Source organism: Geospiza fortis, unplaced genomic scaffold (assembly GCF_000277835.1).
Source record: "Geospiza fortis unplaced genomic scaffold, GeoFor_1.0 scaffold206, whole genome shotgun sequence".
Taxonomy (NCBI): Eukaryota; Metazoa; Chordata; class Aves; order Passeriformes; family Thraupidae; genus Geospiza; species Geospiza fortis.
The window spans coordinates 364920-382609 of NW_005054311.1; the positions used below are offsets into that span (position 1 = coordinate 364920).

The 17690-nt window shown below is 35.9% G+C and overlaps 1 protein-coding gene across 4 annotated transcripts in view; it reads left to right on the forward strand.

Annotated features, from left to right (window-relative positions):
- VSTM2A (V-set and transmembrane domain containing 2A) overlaps positions 1-17690 on the forward strand; it is a 32084-nt gene that overhangs the window by 4042 nt on the left and 10352 nt on the right. For all 4 annotated transcript variants that reach the window (XM_031055667.1, XM_005419311.2, XM_005419310.2 and 1 more), the window contains exons 3-4: positions 41-91; positions 3436-3772. In XM_031055667.1, the coding sequence (XP_030911527.1) occupies positions 41-91; positions 3436-3772 (388 nt within the window). The remainder of the gene's footprint in view (positions 1-40; positions 92-3435; positions 3773-17690) is intronic.

The following is a 17690-nucleotide window of genomic DNA, read 5'->3' on the forward strand; positions in this document are numbered from 1 at the left end:
CGAGGGCCGGAGACCCACGGCGGCGCTCCTTTCCCTGCAGGTGGAGTTCCTGCCCGAGCGGGACCTGGACAGCGACGGCACGAAGATCAGCGTAAGTGTCACCGCAGGGCGCGGGCGGTCCCGGCCGGCCGGGGGTCCCTTCCCCGGTGAGGGCCTCCTGGGGTGCTGTTCCTGCCCCGCATCTCCTCCCCATCCCACCGCAGACTGCGGGTGGCTGGCAGCCCGCAGCTCAGCGGTTGGATTCAATGATCTTAGAGGTCTTCTCCAACCTAAATAGTTGATTCTCTCATTCTGTGACTACTTCCTTGACGGTCCTGGCAGAGGGTGTCAGGACAGCCTTGCCCCATGCAGCCCCTACACCCTTGGACATGGAGGCATCGACCAGCACGGTCGAGGCAAAGTCCATTGGCAGACCCTGTTTGTACCCGTGAAAAATTCAGCCTGCACCAATCCTTGCATTTCTTGTTCTCATTTAACCTGGGCGACTGCTGAGTCTTCCTTAGCAGATCTCCAAAGTTGGTTTTAAGGCTGAAATTTGTCCATGAAGCAGCACTTTCCTTTAGTGGGGTGTGCAACTGCTTAAATGGGTGTTTTCTCAGGTCCATACCCGCTGGCAGAAAGAGAGCTCAGAAAGGCTTTGGACAAAACCTCCCCATTGGGAGCAATCTCAACTCTTTGCCACAGAGATTCAGTTTTACAAAAGTGAGATTCTGACACCAGTTACCAATCTGCTGCTTGGAGATTAAGCCAGAATCTTATCTCAACAGAATTATAAAGCAGCGCTGCTCTATTTCCCCTGCTGCTGTTCCCTGCAGGGAGAGGATGCCTTCCACAGCCGACTCATGTCCTGAGTCAGGCACAGCCAGAAGGCTGCTTCTGACCTCAGAATAGGTCAGGTCCCTCTCCCTCAGCATCCCAAGAAATGTATGGTGGTGGGATGATGGTGTGGTGCTCACTGCAGTGGAAAGACACAGATACTAAGCAGATACTGCAGCATGAATATTCCCTTTGAGCCCAGAGGGGTTTTCCCTTTCTCTGGCATAATCACTTTGGAAGTGTTTTTTAGCTGCAGACAAGGCTTTAAGTACCAGCAAAGCTTAAAACAGCAACAAATAAAGGGGAATAATTTCTGACAAATCCTTTACTCAGCTGTTTTTTGATGCCTACAAATAACAAACCAGATAATTACATCAGGTCAAAGTACACCTAAGTATAGCTGAAGGGCATTTATAAATGAGGACTCAGGTTTGCTGTGCTCAATACAATACATATTCTAGCCATACAAACATTTTTGTGATACTTCTCACCATTGACTAGAAACGATTTGTGTCATGGACCATATCTTCAGTTGCATTTGTGGACTATCTTACAAATGAGGCTCACATGTGGTCCTTGGATACTATTCTACTGGACATAGGGCTAGCAGATAATTCATTCCTTATCAATACTGTCTCATTTGAAATCCCTGGAGTAATCCATAAGAACTGAGACGCAATACAGACTATAAAGCTTGTCTCATCTTTGAAGTTACAAATCTCTTTCATTATGTATAATAATAATTCATGAGAAGGTATTTACAGTGCTCCTATAAGCTTGCATAAAACATTTATTTAGTATTTGTAATAAAAACATTCAACATTATGTAGATGTCTAAATCTACTTTTTATCTACTTTTTACAAATGTAGCCTTTTTTTTAAAAAGGCATACACAGCTCCATTAGTAGTAATGTAAACTATCATAATGGAGAGAAAACTAAAGTAAGTACATTTAATAAATATTTTTAAAAATTATAGATGTGGGCTGAAATACATCATTTCTATCTGTTCTAAATGAGAAAGCAGCACAAACTGAAAGCATGCATATGTGTTGCCTGCAAGAATTCCTACATTTCAAATGCAAAAGTCAAAAACAATTCTGTTTTTCACCAGGGCTACGCAGCACTGTTAAGTTTGTGGCTCTTGCATAGGAACAAATGAAGTCACAATATGACCTACCAATACTCTTTCCATTCATATGAATCTTCTTTAATCCTTTTGCTGAACATGAATTGTTCAGTAGAGATATATATTGTCATTGAATATGATTTAAATAACTATCCAGCACTTTCTGTGCAATTAATATTGCATACATTATGCCTGTAAGTACGTAATCTATACTTTCAACTCAGTTTGCCAAGTATAAATTCAGAGCTGGGTACAACACAACAGGCTATTAAGTCCATCCAGTACCTTAAAGCAATGACATATTCACGAGTATTGCTCTTCAATTTATCAAGAAGGCATAATAGCTGCCTTGCCAACACTGGTTACTACAGTAGGCCAAGCTGTCAGAAGCAATATATTGTACAGTCCCCAGTAACAAGTGTCTAGCTTCTGTCTAGTGGTTCTCTATTTTTGTGATCCATCATGTATTCATCATGATGTCTCCTTATTGGCTCTCACTGATATGACTCAAAGCAACCTTTGCATCCATGTTTATGTAACAGTGGAAGTAAACCAGGTTCACAAGTTTTTCAAAGCTGAAGATTTCTATCCCATGGAATACCTTTTAACTACCTTCCTGTGAGGCAAAAGATATTAATTCAGATAGAGAATAATAGAAAATTAATGAAATATAAATTCTCTGAAGTGATGAGCATACAGAAAGGAATCGGTGTTAACTTTTCCCAATGCATCTTAATACCTGTCACACATTTCTGGATGTATAATTTACTCATGTGTGTTTTAATTATCAGAAATAAAAATACGTTATGTTGCCCTCAGATATTAGAACTAATTAAAAATAAATCAGGAGCCTTTTTTTAGCTGGCAACTTTTAACATGTGCTTCTAATAAGTACAAAGATAAAAAGACAAAAGAAACAACCTGACACAATATGTCTTGCTATCATTAACAGAAAAAGATACTAAAAATTTAAACACAATTAAAGGAGACAAACTGAATGTAAAATATAGTTTCAATACAGTGAAGAATACAAGCTAATCTAATAAATAGTTATTTACATGGTTTAAATCTTCATCTCCAACAAAATTGTTAGTGCACTAGTTTAGAAACTGAATTATTCAATAAAGCCAACTAACTGGAAAGGTTTAACCAATAAACTACATGGATACTAGGTTTACATAAGAAAGCTCATTAAGAATGTTCATGATCTTAAGCAATTAATTGGAATGAACATGGTAGTTTGGGGTTTTTTTTCTGAGGCTAATTATATTTCAGAGCAAACTATCTAAGCAGATTTGGAAAGAAGATGTCAGGCATCCTCACAGATACAATTAGCCATACTCATCCTGGATGTAACTTCCCTGCAGTAAGCATGATCACACCATTGAGTAAATTGGTGCCATGCCCATAGAGTTTTTCCTAAGAAAGAAGAATTCATGACAATGGTTTTTTCTCTGTTTTTTTTTTCTTTTTTCCCTGGGAAATTTGCAGACAGTGAAAGTACAAGGGAACGACATCTCCCACAAGCTGCAGATTTCAAAAGTGAGAAAAAAGGATGAAGGCTTGTATGAGTGCCGGGTGACCGATGCCAACTATGGAGACCTTCAGGAATACAAGGCCCAGGCGTTTCTCAAAGTCAATGCTAACAGCCACTCCCGGCGAATGCAAGCCTTTGAGGCATCCCCAATGTGGTTGCAAGACATGAAACCTCGTAAAAACATCTCAGCAGCTGTCCCAAGTAGCATCCACAATTCTGCCAATCAGCGTGTACGTGCCACCTCCAGCCCTGAAGCAGCAGCCAAAATCCCCAAACAAAGTCCTCAATCAGGTATGGTAAAGCATTTTGAGCTTTCATTTGATTGCTTACCAGCATGTAAAAGGAGGCTAAATCAACAAGGTAACCAGGAATTGTGACTAGGAAGAGTGTGGTGCTCATTTATTCCTCCTTCTCTCTGGTTCTGTTCTTCCTGCTATCGCTTTACTTCCTAAAATCTGAAGAATAAGTTTCTGAGCAGAAGAAGATAAAACCTTAAACTTCTATATGTGGATTTTATCTCTACCAGTTTTACCCACCTAAGGCTAGCTCTCAAATCAAAGCTTAGTTTTCCCTGTAGTGTGTGTGGAGAGACAGGGGCATATCAGTGAATGACTCATCTCATTTTAAGATGTCTCTGCATGATAAATTAAATAAAACACTCATCCAGATGTGTTTATTCCTAAGTTATTTTACACCAGTCACCTAACTTATATCTTCAACATTTGTTAAAATTAATCTATTTTCACTGACAATACTATTTTCATAAGGAACTTGACTTCTAAATCTAAGCAGACCTTAGAGACACCAGATAGTTTCTCTGTTGTGTAGGCTTTAGAAAGACCATGGGTGTATCAGAGAGTGTGTGTTTGTCATCTTCAAGTGCTTGATCATTGGCTTTGAATCAAGGATTAAAATGGCAGTGCCTCCATTGTCTGTCATGTAGAAATTAACATTCTATACATTTTGTTGGGAGGATTTTGTTCACCACTGCATACATAACCTATAATCAATATAAGTTTTAATTTTCTACATTGATACCATAAAATTCACAGTGATGCAAAACTACATGGATATACAGGACGTGCAGCTCTGTATGATGGCAATAGAGAAATAGACAAGATAAAAAACTGAGATGTTGTAAATTATTAAATATCCTCTGGGAAACAAACTGTCCAAGTTTAAGGGTTTCTGAATTATTTCTATTTAAACTGAGGGCCAATGTAAGGCACAAAATCACAGCATACCTTAAAATATGTAATAGAAGCTAATTAACTCTGATGCATCATTTTTCTGCTAGCATGTTGTTAAATCAAAAACTGTGAATGCAACAAATTTCACAGCACTCTTATTGTGAAATCACTTCAAAGTTACAGGCAAGAAAAGTTAGAAAGACTTTTTTATGAGGAAAATGCATTTCCTTATAGATTGGAACATGGTTCCAATGAATATGGTTCCAAACCATATATGAATATGGTTATTCATATAAAAATTCTTATTGTTGTTAAAAAAGGTGATGCGTATACTATCAATATTTTACCTCTGTATACACTTTTTAAAATTTATGTAAGTTACATTCAGTCTTCTTTCCCTGAAATGGAGCCCCTTTCATTTTTAAGCTCTTCCAAAAATATCTAAGCTCTTAGACGAAAATAAATATTTCACTTGATTTAAAACCACCATTCTACCATGGCTTTCCTTTCAGATAAACATATACACTTCTTATTTTCTATTGGACTCATACACTTCAAAGCAGCAGACTTTTCCATAAAGAGAAAACTCTGCTTTCTATTTCCATATTATGTGAAATTAATTAAAATAGTCAGAGGTTTATGAAATATGTAGCAACAGACTATACTGCATTGCAGCCTAAGTGTGCACAAAACAGCTAATCCACTAAATCATTTTGGATATTTAATTTACTTTATAGTGTTATGTCCTTAGTCCAAGCAATGTCTTGACTGATTACTGGACATTTCTTATTTGAGATCTTCTAGGTTATTACATGGAAAGGTCCATGTTAGAGGAAAAAAAAAATCTTTAATTTTTTACTTGAGCAAAGATTAACGCAGATCAAGTACAGACAATCCTAATAAAAATAATTTAAAAATTGAACAGATAAAATATAGTTTGGTTTATTAGCTCATTTTTTATGACGAAGCACAGACAAATGCTACATTCATCAGAGGTGTAGGTTATCTACTGAAGAAATAAAAGTGTACCAGGAATTACTCATATGCCTAATTTTGATTTAATGGTCATTTGCTACACAAATTATTTGTGATATTTTTGACATCAGATTTTAAACATCAGTTAAACTGTTGAGAACCAAGATTTGCTTTCCTTTACTTGAGAATATCTTGGCCTGGTTCTTCCAGCTGTGGTGAGATTTGGATTTTCATTCCATTTTACAGTTGTTCTACAGTAATAGAAATACCCACAGGAGCACAATGAAGTGAGGAGTTTTATCTTTACCTAACTTACAGAAGCAACTGCAGTTGAGGGAGGGGATATGTCAGTTGTGATACCTCAAATAAAGCAGAAATGAGGTTTCATATATGTTAATAGTCTATCTTTTTATGATACAGAATCAACACAACCTCCTCACTTTATCAGAGTCTTCTCCTCTTTAACATCATGCTAACCATACTTATGCATGCGCAAGACTGCTGTGTGATTACATTATATGTAAGCAATGTATTCATCCAGTCTAGAACATTGAAACACATTTGAATACAAATGTATCATAATTAAGTACATATTTGTACTTGAAAGGTGTACAGGTTGTGATGTTTGTTCATGTTGAGTAAAACATTGACTTCAGCACTACTGCTTGAAGAGAAAAGTACTACTAACCCTAGGTAACTGTATCAAATATTCCCCAGTATAAAGAGCTGGTATGTAGTTATTGGCAAGCAATATATTTTACTGCCATGCTCACAGATTATTGTGCAGTACATTTACAACAATGGGAAACATGACACTGTGGAATTATTGGGAATTCTGTATTCGGCTACTGCTGAAGAACTTGGCTACTAATATATGAAAAATTGGCTCTGATTATATGACTATTTTGTCCCTAAAAATTATTTTTAGAAGATAACACTCTACTTGACTTCTTCTATCCTGAAGTACACTGCAGAATTTTGTTTATTTCTTAACAAAAGATATTTACGATGCAGCTCTGTAAAAATATTTTACAGTCACTACCATTTTAAAACATCAGCACTTCCCAACTGAACAGTTATTTCTGTTATTCTCTTACTCTGTTCAAAACTAAGAATATCAATGATAACTGTCAGGGAGCTATCTTGCCACAGCTGACAAATTAAAGTGCTACAAGACCCATTCAGTATTTTGCACCGCTCTGAAAAATATTATGTGAGTGTAAAAAATATATATATATTAATTACTGTAAACATAATGGAGGTTCAATACAGGAAGAAATAGCTAATAAGAACATCTTCCACAGAGTCTTCATATAATATACTAAGAAGCACTAAATATCTCAAAGTCAAAAAAGTCAGGAAAGCAGAAGTCAAAGCCAACACAGCTTGACCCTTTCATTTCATAATTATGGGCTGCAGCAAATGAAGTAACCCATCATAGCTTAATAGGAATCTGAGTAATTTGACAGAGTAATCTGCCTACATCCAAAAAATGTCCTATGCAGGCAGAGTGACAAACATATTTTTTCCTGAATTATTCATAACAATCTATCTTAGTCCAAAGGTAAAAGTACAGAGTTATGACAAAGCTTTGCAATTCTAAGGAATTAAATGGGGTCCAAGAGCTAAAATGAATTCAGGTGAAAGGAAGCTAAATAATCTCCAAGCTACAGCAAGTGTCATTGTTTCATGGATACAAATCTAAACTAACTCTGCTGTCTGCATTCAAATCACTCAATATTTATAGCAACAAAACCAGCTGAAGAATTTTTTGTGCTGAGAATGAGTATATCCCCCAAGCTCTTCCTGTTCTGCCAATGCTCTTTTAAAGCACTCAAAGCCATTAGTTGCTTTTCAGACTCAAGAAGATCAGTCTCAGAGAATTACAAATGAAGAAGTGACAATTAGGTCAATTTTCTGCCTGCTTATATACAGACTCTGCACATTTCTAGCAACTTCTTGTTCTTTCATGAAGTAACAAATTCATCTATTAAGCTATCTACATGCCAGAATTTCCTGTGATGGTGGCAGAGTTCCAATGAATGACTTGAAAAATAACTCAAAGGAGAAGGTGGTACTTACCTAGGCAGAGTGACCTGGATTCTTGGCATCTTAAATCACACTGAGAAGCTTATTGTCAGGCATGAACGCAAAAAAAAAGAGGATAATTTTTTTTCTTCAGTCTGTTCATCCTGATAAACTGAGAACATTACTCCCTGTCTCCATTTTTATCTAGAGAATCTATGAAACGTTTGTCATCAACCTGTTTTAAGCACTAATTTTATGTCCAGTTTGGAATCTTTTAGGATATAAACCAGTTTCCATGTTGGGTTTTTTTTATTCTTTTTAATTTATGTTCCATCTCCTCTCTCAAAGCAAAGGAACAAAATGTCTGCTCTAGCCTCCACCAATGTGACAGCCACCATTACTGCTTTCTTCCCTAAAAGAATCTTTGGCTTTCATAGTTACTGTTTTAGAAACTGAGTACCCATAAGTCTGGGAGGCACCAACCATTACTGTGATTGTGGCACAGCAAACAGTCATGTCTCAGATTTCCTTGGACTTCATGAAAGCAAAAACCCAATACAGTTTTGTCCTTCTTGTTCTGAACCTTATTCAGCTGTTCTCAGAAATGCTTGCAAAAACATTATTCCAATTTACACCTGTATAGACTGCAACCTCTCTTTATACTTGAAATATACACTTTGATTCCCTCTTCATGAAAAGATGTTGCTCTACTTCTTTTATCTTCTCAAAATAATGGAATCAATTCAAACCATGTAGCCCTAATAACTAGTTAGCTCTTGACCTTGAAACTGTAAACATCTTTTGAGAAGTGCTAATGTGCTCTGAATAATTTAATTGACAAAGCAACACCTTTACAGCAGCTGACCCTCCACCCTCTGGTTATTTTAAGGCCAGAATTTCCAATGCAAAATCAACTCAATAATGGCTTATGTTTCTTTTAAAAACCCCACATCTTTATTTCTTGTATGTGTACTTACTGATAGAACAAAATGCATACAAGTACTTAAAATCCTGTTCCTAGTGCTTAGTTCACCTAGACCCAGAAACAAACTCTTAGTGTATCTGCAGTTCTACCTCCTGTCACAAGCACAAGATTATCATCTTTTTGTAGCCATCCCTCATTGCCTTTACCAATCACTGATACTATAGCACTGTCAATTTCCATTCATTTCTATCCCTTTTATAAAAACACAGGTTTGGGAATTAAGAAGAGAGAGCAATCACCAGCCACTACTTGTTTCTTTTCCTTGTTCTACAAGTTTGAGCAGTTGTGCAGTCCCACATGCCCATACCAGACTGAGTATTTGGGTATGCTTCATTACAAACATATTCTTTCTGAAATCAGAGATATTATTTTCAACCTTAGTTATGCCCATGTTTAAACACTAGTAATGAATCACAAGAGAAAATAATGGTTTTCTGAAATTTCTTGAGACAATATTTGGGATTTGTTGTTATATATATGACAGCATCACTGTAACTCATATTTCTGTAAAAATGATGGTATTTGGATGCTGCATTAGTTATCTTTTTTCTTGTGAAGCTGTTAATGAAGTGAGAACAGACACAGTGGAAACTAAATGTACAAAGTCTAAGAAAATAATTTTGCCCTTTACCCATCTACATTGTAGTTTATATAATGCACGTGTACTGAGATCTTTCCTATTCTTTTAGTAACATTACCAGTGTGTTTCACTGTCTGTCATTGCTACATATCCACCTAATCATATCTCTTCCTTTCTTTTAGCTGCTTAAAATAAACCTTTCAGACTAACCTCATGTTTAGAACAAAATTCACATACAAAGATCTGCTAAGAGACCACTCAAGAGGTCCCAGAGTAGCAGAATCACAGTAGTTCTGTTCTACATGCCTGATACAACTTTGGTAAATACTACTAGAAATATTGCAGGTGAGCACACATTCAGTAAACAAAGAGAAGAAAATAAAGGAAGAAGAGGAAGAAAAAGGGTGGGAGAGAAGCTGTGTTGATTTGTTTGTCAGCTCACTCAAATTGCTTTTCATTGCTTCACAATCAGACAGATTGCACTGGGTCATCAGAGATTGCAGCATATGTGACAGGGCCTGCTCTTGAAATAACTGATGGGATTTCCTTGCTTCAGAACACAACCCATTTGTTACACGACAGATATACAGCAAAGCAGAGGATATTTTTGCTTTTTTCCGATGAGAAACAGGAAGTTTCCCTTCTATGATGTCCTCCTTCATTATGAAAATTCCTTTGAATCACATAAAATGGAAAATAATGGGTACAATTATCTGCTGGCTGGAATGGATACAACTCTGCTGAAGTCTGAAGGATGTAATTCATCTAAAATAGCAAAAAAATTGGCTAAAGGATGAGGATGAATTCTCCTCTACTCATAACATGAGAGTGAATTACAAGAAGAATTGAAGCTTTGCTCTGCTGGTACCACCTGATAAAGTTTAGGACAGTGAAGGTTTCTGAGAACTGAAAATGAATGAAGGGAAGGAAAACACCTGAAAACTGCTCTTTTCAGCTCACAGATTCAGGGGGAGAGGGCATTCTTGATGGTGGGTTTTGTTGCTTCAGTTTTTTCTTGTGTGCTTATTCTTCACCTTTGATCAACTTTTTTCTAGTGTTTCTCTTTGAAACCTTGGCCTAGACTAGCTAGAAAGCCCAACAATATCAGTATCTTCTTATTCGCTAGAGAGGGATTTTATATTTTATTAAATCATTTTAAAGTTTCAAAGATATTCCAGAGATTGTTACTATATTTATGCTAGAGTAATAATCAGTTCTTCTCTGTTGATGATAAAGCTGGATGGTATTTGAAGAGAAGCTAATGATCTTGCTGCCTTCCTTGAGAAGACTACTCCAAACTCAATTTTACCCTATCATAAGGAAGTTGCCACTGTACTTTTTGGCAGCACAAATTGTTATCTTGTCTGTGTGTGGGTGTTCTAGTCAGATCCACCTCACTGAAGTTTGATCCTCCACCTACTCACAAATGCTACTATCTTGGAAAAAAACTGCCTAATTTTCAGTGAATAAAAATGTGAAAGTTATTTGCCCAGCCCCATTTACAGTGCTTCAAACATTCAGTCTGTGTGTTCATCAACCAACAAAATACAAAGAAAAAATATGGATGCTGATTCTGCTGCCATTCCTACTTTTACTGCTGTTATTACCTCAGCTGCTGTTGTTTCCTGTGACACTGACTGAGGATTTTGGCCACCAAATCACAGCCACGGAGCAATAAGGATTATAAAAACGACATTAACAAGGCTACAGAAGATGGTGTATCTATCTCGAGTTCATTCTGTATCACTGAAAGAAAAAGTTGAAAAGACAAGATATTTCATCAAGGAGCAACAATAAATCAATCATGAAGCCAAGAACTAGCAGTAGGTCTCACAGGGAGCTATACATTCAGAGAGTGCATGGCCCTTTAGCAGAATTATAATGTTAGATAATATGACTATATAGGTTTGTGCCTGTCTGAAGTGCTGACAAAATAACAGGTCAATTACTTATTTTGTACTTTTCTGAATTATTGCCACACATTCAATATTCACTATTCAGCGACCATCTTTTACCTGAAGAGTCTTTGAATATTTATTAATGATATTTCAGGCTTATGATTGATCCCACATCTCAGATGTATTTGGCCAAATACTTTGAGCTTCATTCTCACAGTCCACAATTTTCAAAATAGTGTTTTCAAACTACTGTGGTTGTAGGGGTGATTTTTTAATAATTTTATTTTGCTTTTTTTAAATTTTATTTGCAAAACAGAAATACCAAGGGTGAAGGCTTTGGATTGTGAGCACTGATTTAGCTCTAGCAGTTTATAAGGTTGCCAAAGTATTTGTCTTGCTCCAATCAGAAGTTATTGCCCCAAATCTGGATTGTAGGAGGAAATAGGTGTCCATTTCTCAGCTTTCCTAGTTCACAGTGTCAAGACTTTATATTGTCATAAAGGCATCAATAACAGCTGAAAAACTAAAATAGGGCTCTTAAACTGAGATAGGTGAAGAGATGGCATGGGGTTTGCTTGTATCACTTTTACTATGGGGATTTAATTTCCATAAGAGGGGGAGGCAGAGAGATGGAGGCACTATCATCTTAAACTGCTCCAGCTAAACCCATTAAAAACTTGTGAGTCATAGCTCTTAGACAGAGGCACCTTCTGTTAGTCAGAGACATTGTTCTAATCTCTGTAACAACTGCATTATTCACCAGGCAAACAAAGGATCAGAGGAATGGTCCCTGCCTCAAAACACTTGCTATCTAGGAATCAGACAGAGGAAAACACACTCATCCAGTGGAAGCAAAGCTGAATTTCATCAAAATAGTTCTTATATAAATGATATAAACAGAAGGAGACCAGGTTGACTGTATGTCAAACATAAGCCTAAGTATTAGGTATGGAAAATGAGAAAAGGGGAACTGCATGTCACATATTGAAATATTGACAAAAAATCAGAATTTTTATTCTGTCTGTGTTATAATACCTTCTTTGCATATGTTTTTCATGACAGTGCTGTTGAAGATGACAGTGTAATATTAAGTATCACCCACTTAAAACTTTTTTCCAATAGATGAGAAAATTAATGAGATACAAAAAACAAAGGGGCAGAAGGACAAGTGCAATTCTCTTTTTCTTCAAATAAAAGTCCTGTTGTAACTTTATGGTATCTTTTAAGAATGGCTCCATTTACTGTTTAATTAAATGTGGCGTATATCAAATATACACAAATTTATATACACATTACAAAAATGCTGAGCAGTTTGTGTTGGAGGCATGTTTAGCTGCAATGGCACAAGCTGGCTACTAAAAAAATGAGTCAATTCAAACATTTTTGTTAACAGCCTAAATTCCACCTTCATTCAGTAGAGGGCATAATGATATGAAAGTATAGTAATGATATAAAAATATGAGGATGACTTACCAGTCAGAAAAAACTGCATTTGCTTTAGAATCAGCCATTTCGTACAGATAAATACAAATGCACCAGTTTATTTTTTTTCTGTCACACTTAAGAAAAGATATTTTTTATCCATGGCTTTGAGAGGTAGGATGAAAGAGAAGAATGAGAGGGAAAAGTGCCCAGTGCTGATAAGAGCAGTCAAAAAAACTACTGCCAGCTGTTCTGAAACAATAACAATTATCAATTGCATTTGGTTAAGCTTGCCACCCTCCCCCTCAGCTTTGAACTAGTGCAATAGGCATTGTTTCCTGGACTGCTTCTCACAAAGTTTTATTTAAATACCTAACACTGATATTTCACAGACTATATGCTAACACCTCTTTCAGCAACCATTTTCCCAAAAAGTACTCTCTCACTGAAATAGAAACAGCTGAAGTCAATGCTTTACTTACGCATATGAAAAGATTTTAAAACTTTGCAAGTCCATCCATTTGTAGGATGTCTGCTACAAATGACTGATGTTTGGACATTTGTGACTGTAGGCATTCTCCTGAGAAAGTCAGGGAAGGTGGAGAAATTGGCTAAGTCAAGTACACTATCCATTTAATCTGTCTGAAAAGCTGTGTTCAAACTCAACCGCCACTTTTGGCTATTTTCATCAGAAAAGTACAAACATTTACAAATGTTGATGAATGTCCATTTTAATTATATGTTTAAGGATCTTACACCTCCCTCCTGTCTGTTCAAGGTAAAAAGATGACAGGGTTGAATAATTTTGGTGATCTCATTTTCATCTTTGAGAAAGACATTAGAGATTCTCTTAGCTTCTTCATAGTGCATGATGGCCCAATTAGGAAGCCTGGGTCTACTCATGAGGCTTAAAAATGAGATATGAACAAGACCACTTTTTTTGAGAATTAAACAGGGAATGATGACTCTCAGATATGTTCTAGTAGAAAGACAAAAATGACAAGAATTAATATTTCTCTAGGTAGGCGTTAATGTCAGGAATTAATGTCAGTAGAAAGTAATCTGAATGTAAAATTTCAGTTTATTGCATACCAGTATACCCTTAATTCTACATCTGTCCATCTTGGCATTGTGAAAATGAAGAAGTCATTCAAAGTCCCACTCCTCTTTCATATTGCTATCTATTGTCCTTTTATAGTTTTGCTATGGCTTGTTCTGGACTGCTGCCTGAAGCCAAGCAAAATTTTTCCTACATGCTGCCAATATTTGAAGTCTCTTCTATTTTTTTCTCTTCTAAGTATTTCCATCTCAAGTTTGCATAGAACATGACCTGAGGTGTAGCTGGCAGCAAGGTAAAGGCTGTGACCTACCTTAGCCCACAAAGGGCTCCAGAAGTTACTATGGCTCAAATTTCTGGAAGAACTCTATCCTCTGTTTAGGGTTGGAAAGTTGTAACTTCTTTTTGCCCCATTACAAGACTGAACACCTCTGTGTGCCTTATCTAGTAAAACCTAAGTATTAAGCATCCATCTAGAATCCCATTTCTCTTTCTCATCTGGGCATCACTAACAGAAAAGGAATAGACATAGATAAACAGAGCTACATGCTGAATGCAAAGTCTAAGAAGACTTCAGGGAAATTCAATATGTAACCTGTTCTAAATTTCTTCTGGTATGTGAGACAAATTCATTTGCCCTCTGCAGTATGTGATGAGCAAATCACATTATTTTAAGCTGATTACTGTACAGCCAATGGAGAAAGATGGAGTAAAAGTAAAAAAAGGGTCTCCATTGAATATGAATTATACTTACTGCTCATCTTTGTTCAGTCATTCAGCTCCCCAAAATTAAACACAGATGACTGAGACCTAAAACACAGTTGAGAAGTCATTCCCCCAAAGAAGGAAAGGGGATTTTACATTTGTGGATTAGAAAATTTCTTCCTGTGTGTGGGTATATTTATTCCACCACTATAGAGGAGATATACACAATTGCAATTTATGCAATTCAGAGGAATAAGAATGATAGCAATTCGTAGGCCAGAGGGGAAGAATCTATTTGTTGAAAACCTGTGTGAGACATATTCAAATAAAACATCAAAACATAAAATCAGTTATACTTGGTTTTACCTGTCTTTATGGAAATAAAACTGCACATATCCTCCAAGTAATCTTATGGTTCATTTATGTCCCCAGTAAAATTAAGGCAGGTATCACATGAACTTCTACTTACTTTTCCTGGAAATAATACAAAATTATGATTTTGTCTGGGTTCAACTGGCTTCAATTTCAAATCTAACAGTATTAAGCAAAGCTAAATGTTGCAAAACCAGGCATTTAGGCATTTAAAGGTGGAAAACCTCAGCGCAAATTCCTGAAAAATTAAGCTTCCAAGGTTTCAACAGCTCTGTAATTTCAGAAATCAGTAGAACAACAAAATTAGCTCATACCCAGCACAGCCCAAATATATTTCTCTGAAATATATGTGTTGATATTTTGGCCTAATGTAATCTGTACAAAGAATCTGGGATGAACTTTTGTGTGACTGGCTGTATTTCCCCTGTACTGGTCAGCACAAAGCCAGGACTCTACTAAGGCATTAGTCTTAGTAATGTTGTGATCAGTGGGTTACTGCTTAAAGGAAACTCTGGGATACCCTAACTAAACCTATATAGTAAAGTAAAGTTTAGTAAAGTACTAAAGAAATGCTGTTGAACTTTCAAATTTCTTCTGTTATTTGTATGAGAATACACTGTGCATTGTACACACAACTGTAAGGAGACAATTTTCCGAGGCTCTGACAGCTATTGAGGCTCAGAATGCTGGATGCTATTACATCCCAGAGAAATCCTAAACCTTACAAAGCACAAGGAATGCCAAACTTGCTAAACTTCAATTTTGGCAGATGCAAATTGTTTGAGACCCAGGGTGGTTTACCATGTAAGGTATTCTTACATAGAATAGAAGATGCTAAAATTGTAGTTCCTGAGGCAGCTACTTTATTCACAATTCAATGTTTCATCCAGTTGTGAAAATAAATGGGCAAAATTATTCAACCATCCCTGCTTGCATCCCCAAATCCCATGTGTCATACACAAATTTTGTCTGATCAATATCTTAGTGAAGGCAAGGGATCATGCCTGTTTGCATTCAGGCATGGAATGAGTAACTACCTTTTTGATGAGTTGCATTTTGCTAAGAATTTATAATTTCTGGTTGCTTTATTTTATAATTAGATGCTCTAAAATTCATTTCATTAACACAGCAAAATTGATGTTTAGTTCTGGGGTTCATACACCATAAGCCTTGAAATACAAGCATTTGTGACAGAGACTTATTTTAAACACTAGGGTCACAATTATTTATCACTATTTTTTTTTCTTTGTGTTCTTAACATTTAAGTAAATAATAAATTTGAATAAAACACATTTTCAAACAGTTTAATGTCATGAACTAATCTTTCATGCTGTTGCACAAAAACTCATCACATGCCTTTGGCAGTATAACATTTGTTTACAGGAGAAAGCTAAGTATTTCGGGGACATTTGCCCTTTTGGATATATGTTAGGAGTAGGAAATAAAAGACAACTAATGGAGATTTACATATCACAAGAAGAATTTAACTGAATCCCCATGGTTGACAGGTGAAACTGTGAGAGTGGTGAGAATTTCTGACCCACACATCAAGTGGAGTTTAACTAATAATGTAGAAATAATGCACACATACATTACATGACAGTTCTTCTGAGTGAATGTCTTTGAGGATTACATAATTGCAGTTCAGCTTTACCCAGTATTGTTGACCTGCAATAAAATTTCTTTTAGCTCTCATTATATTAATTAGAAAATAATGCTTGAAAAGGTGGGATAATGAGTAATCAGTTCATCAACTCCAGAGTCAGATAGACAGCTTTTAACTTACATTAACATGCTCACAGTTCAGGTGATTCCATTCAAGTCCTAGTCAGAATGGTAGACTAAAAACACACCTGCATGGAAGCCTGAATTTGGATACAGTGCCATTGAGCCTCTGATTTAAGCATGCTATGACCTCCAGATTCTAAGTCAAAATGGAAATTTATGAATAATTTTTGTCACTTTTTTTTTCAAGATGAAAAACAAAATAATAAAATATGAACAAAAATGGCAGAACAGGAAAAGGAAAAAATATGAAAAAGCTGCTTTCAGTTTTGCTGTGTTCTTGTTCTACCTTTGCAGCTTTGACTCTTGCAAAATCTAAGCAAATACTTAGGTTCATGAAAGAAAAAATACAATTCTTCTTCTCTGGAAAAGAAAAATGAAAACTGAGTATTTTACTTAAATTTTATTTTATAAAGCATCACTGAAAAGGTGAGAGCACACCTAATAGTCACATATGTCACTATATATTTCAAGTCAATTTTGTGTGGGCTGATATATGACTGAAAATTTCTCTGTTTGGATTAAACAGCATTTTAGAAAATATTAAATCAAATTAAGATCTAATAACCAGTTCCCAAAACCTTGCAGAAGATACTGTCTGTTACAGTTTTTTTCCAGTATGTTTAGAACTGTCTTAGCTTGCACCTACTGCATGTACTCTAGTCTAAATTCCCTGCAAAATAAACAAACTTGCTGTTTAGAGAAGAAATGGATGCAGAACATGTGAAATTAATTGGAGGGATGTCATGATTTATTCAGAAACTGAAGATTTTAAATAAAAAGTTTATGTGTATGCATTATATATTACCCCCTCATTTGGGGTTCCACACATTGTTTTATTGAAAAAAGAAAAATGAAAACAAAAATCAGAGAATATTTGGTCTGCAGATATGGTGCTGCTTTTCTCACTGTGACATACTTTAAGTTAAACATATTTTACATTATACTTTTTCTTTTCTGCACAGCTTTAAAATTCTCAAATTGTAGCATCATTAATTGTTATAAAAACTCTTTTAAAATACATTCATGAGATTCTTCCAAGTTCCATTATATATATTTTGTACAGACAAAATGTGTCTCAAAAAACCTCTTTAGAGTTGTATTGAGACATATTTCCTTAGTTCAATTTAAAAAAAATTAAATGGAATAAAACAAGTAAAAATAATTCAATATATCAGGAAATGATCTAACACTAACAAAGATTCTAACTCC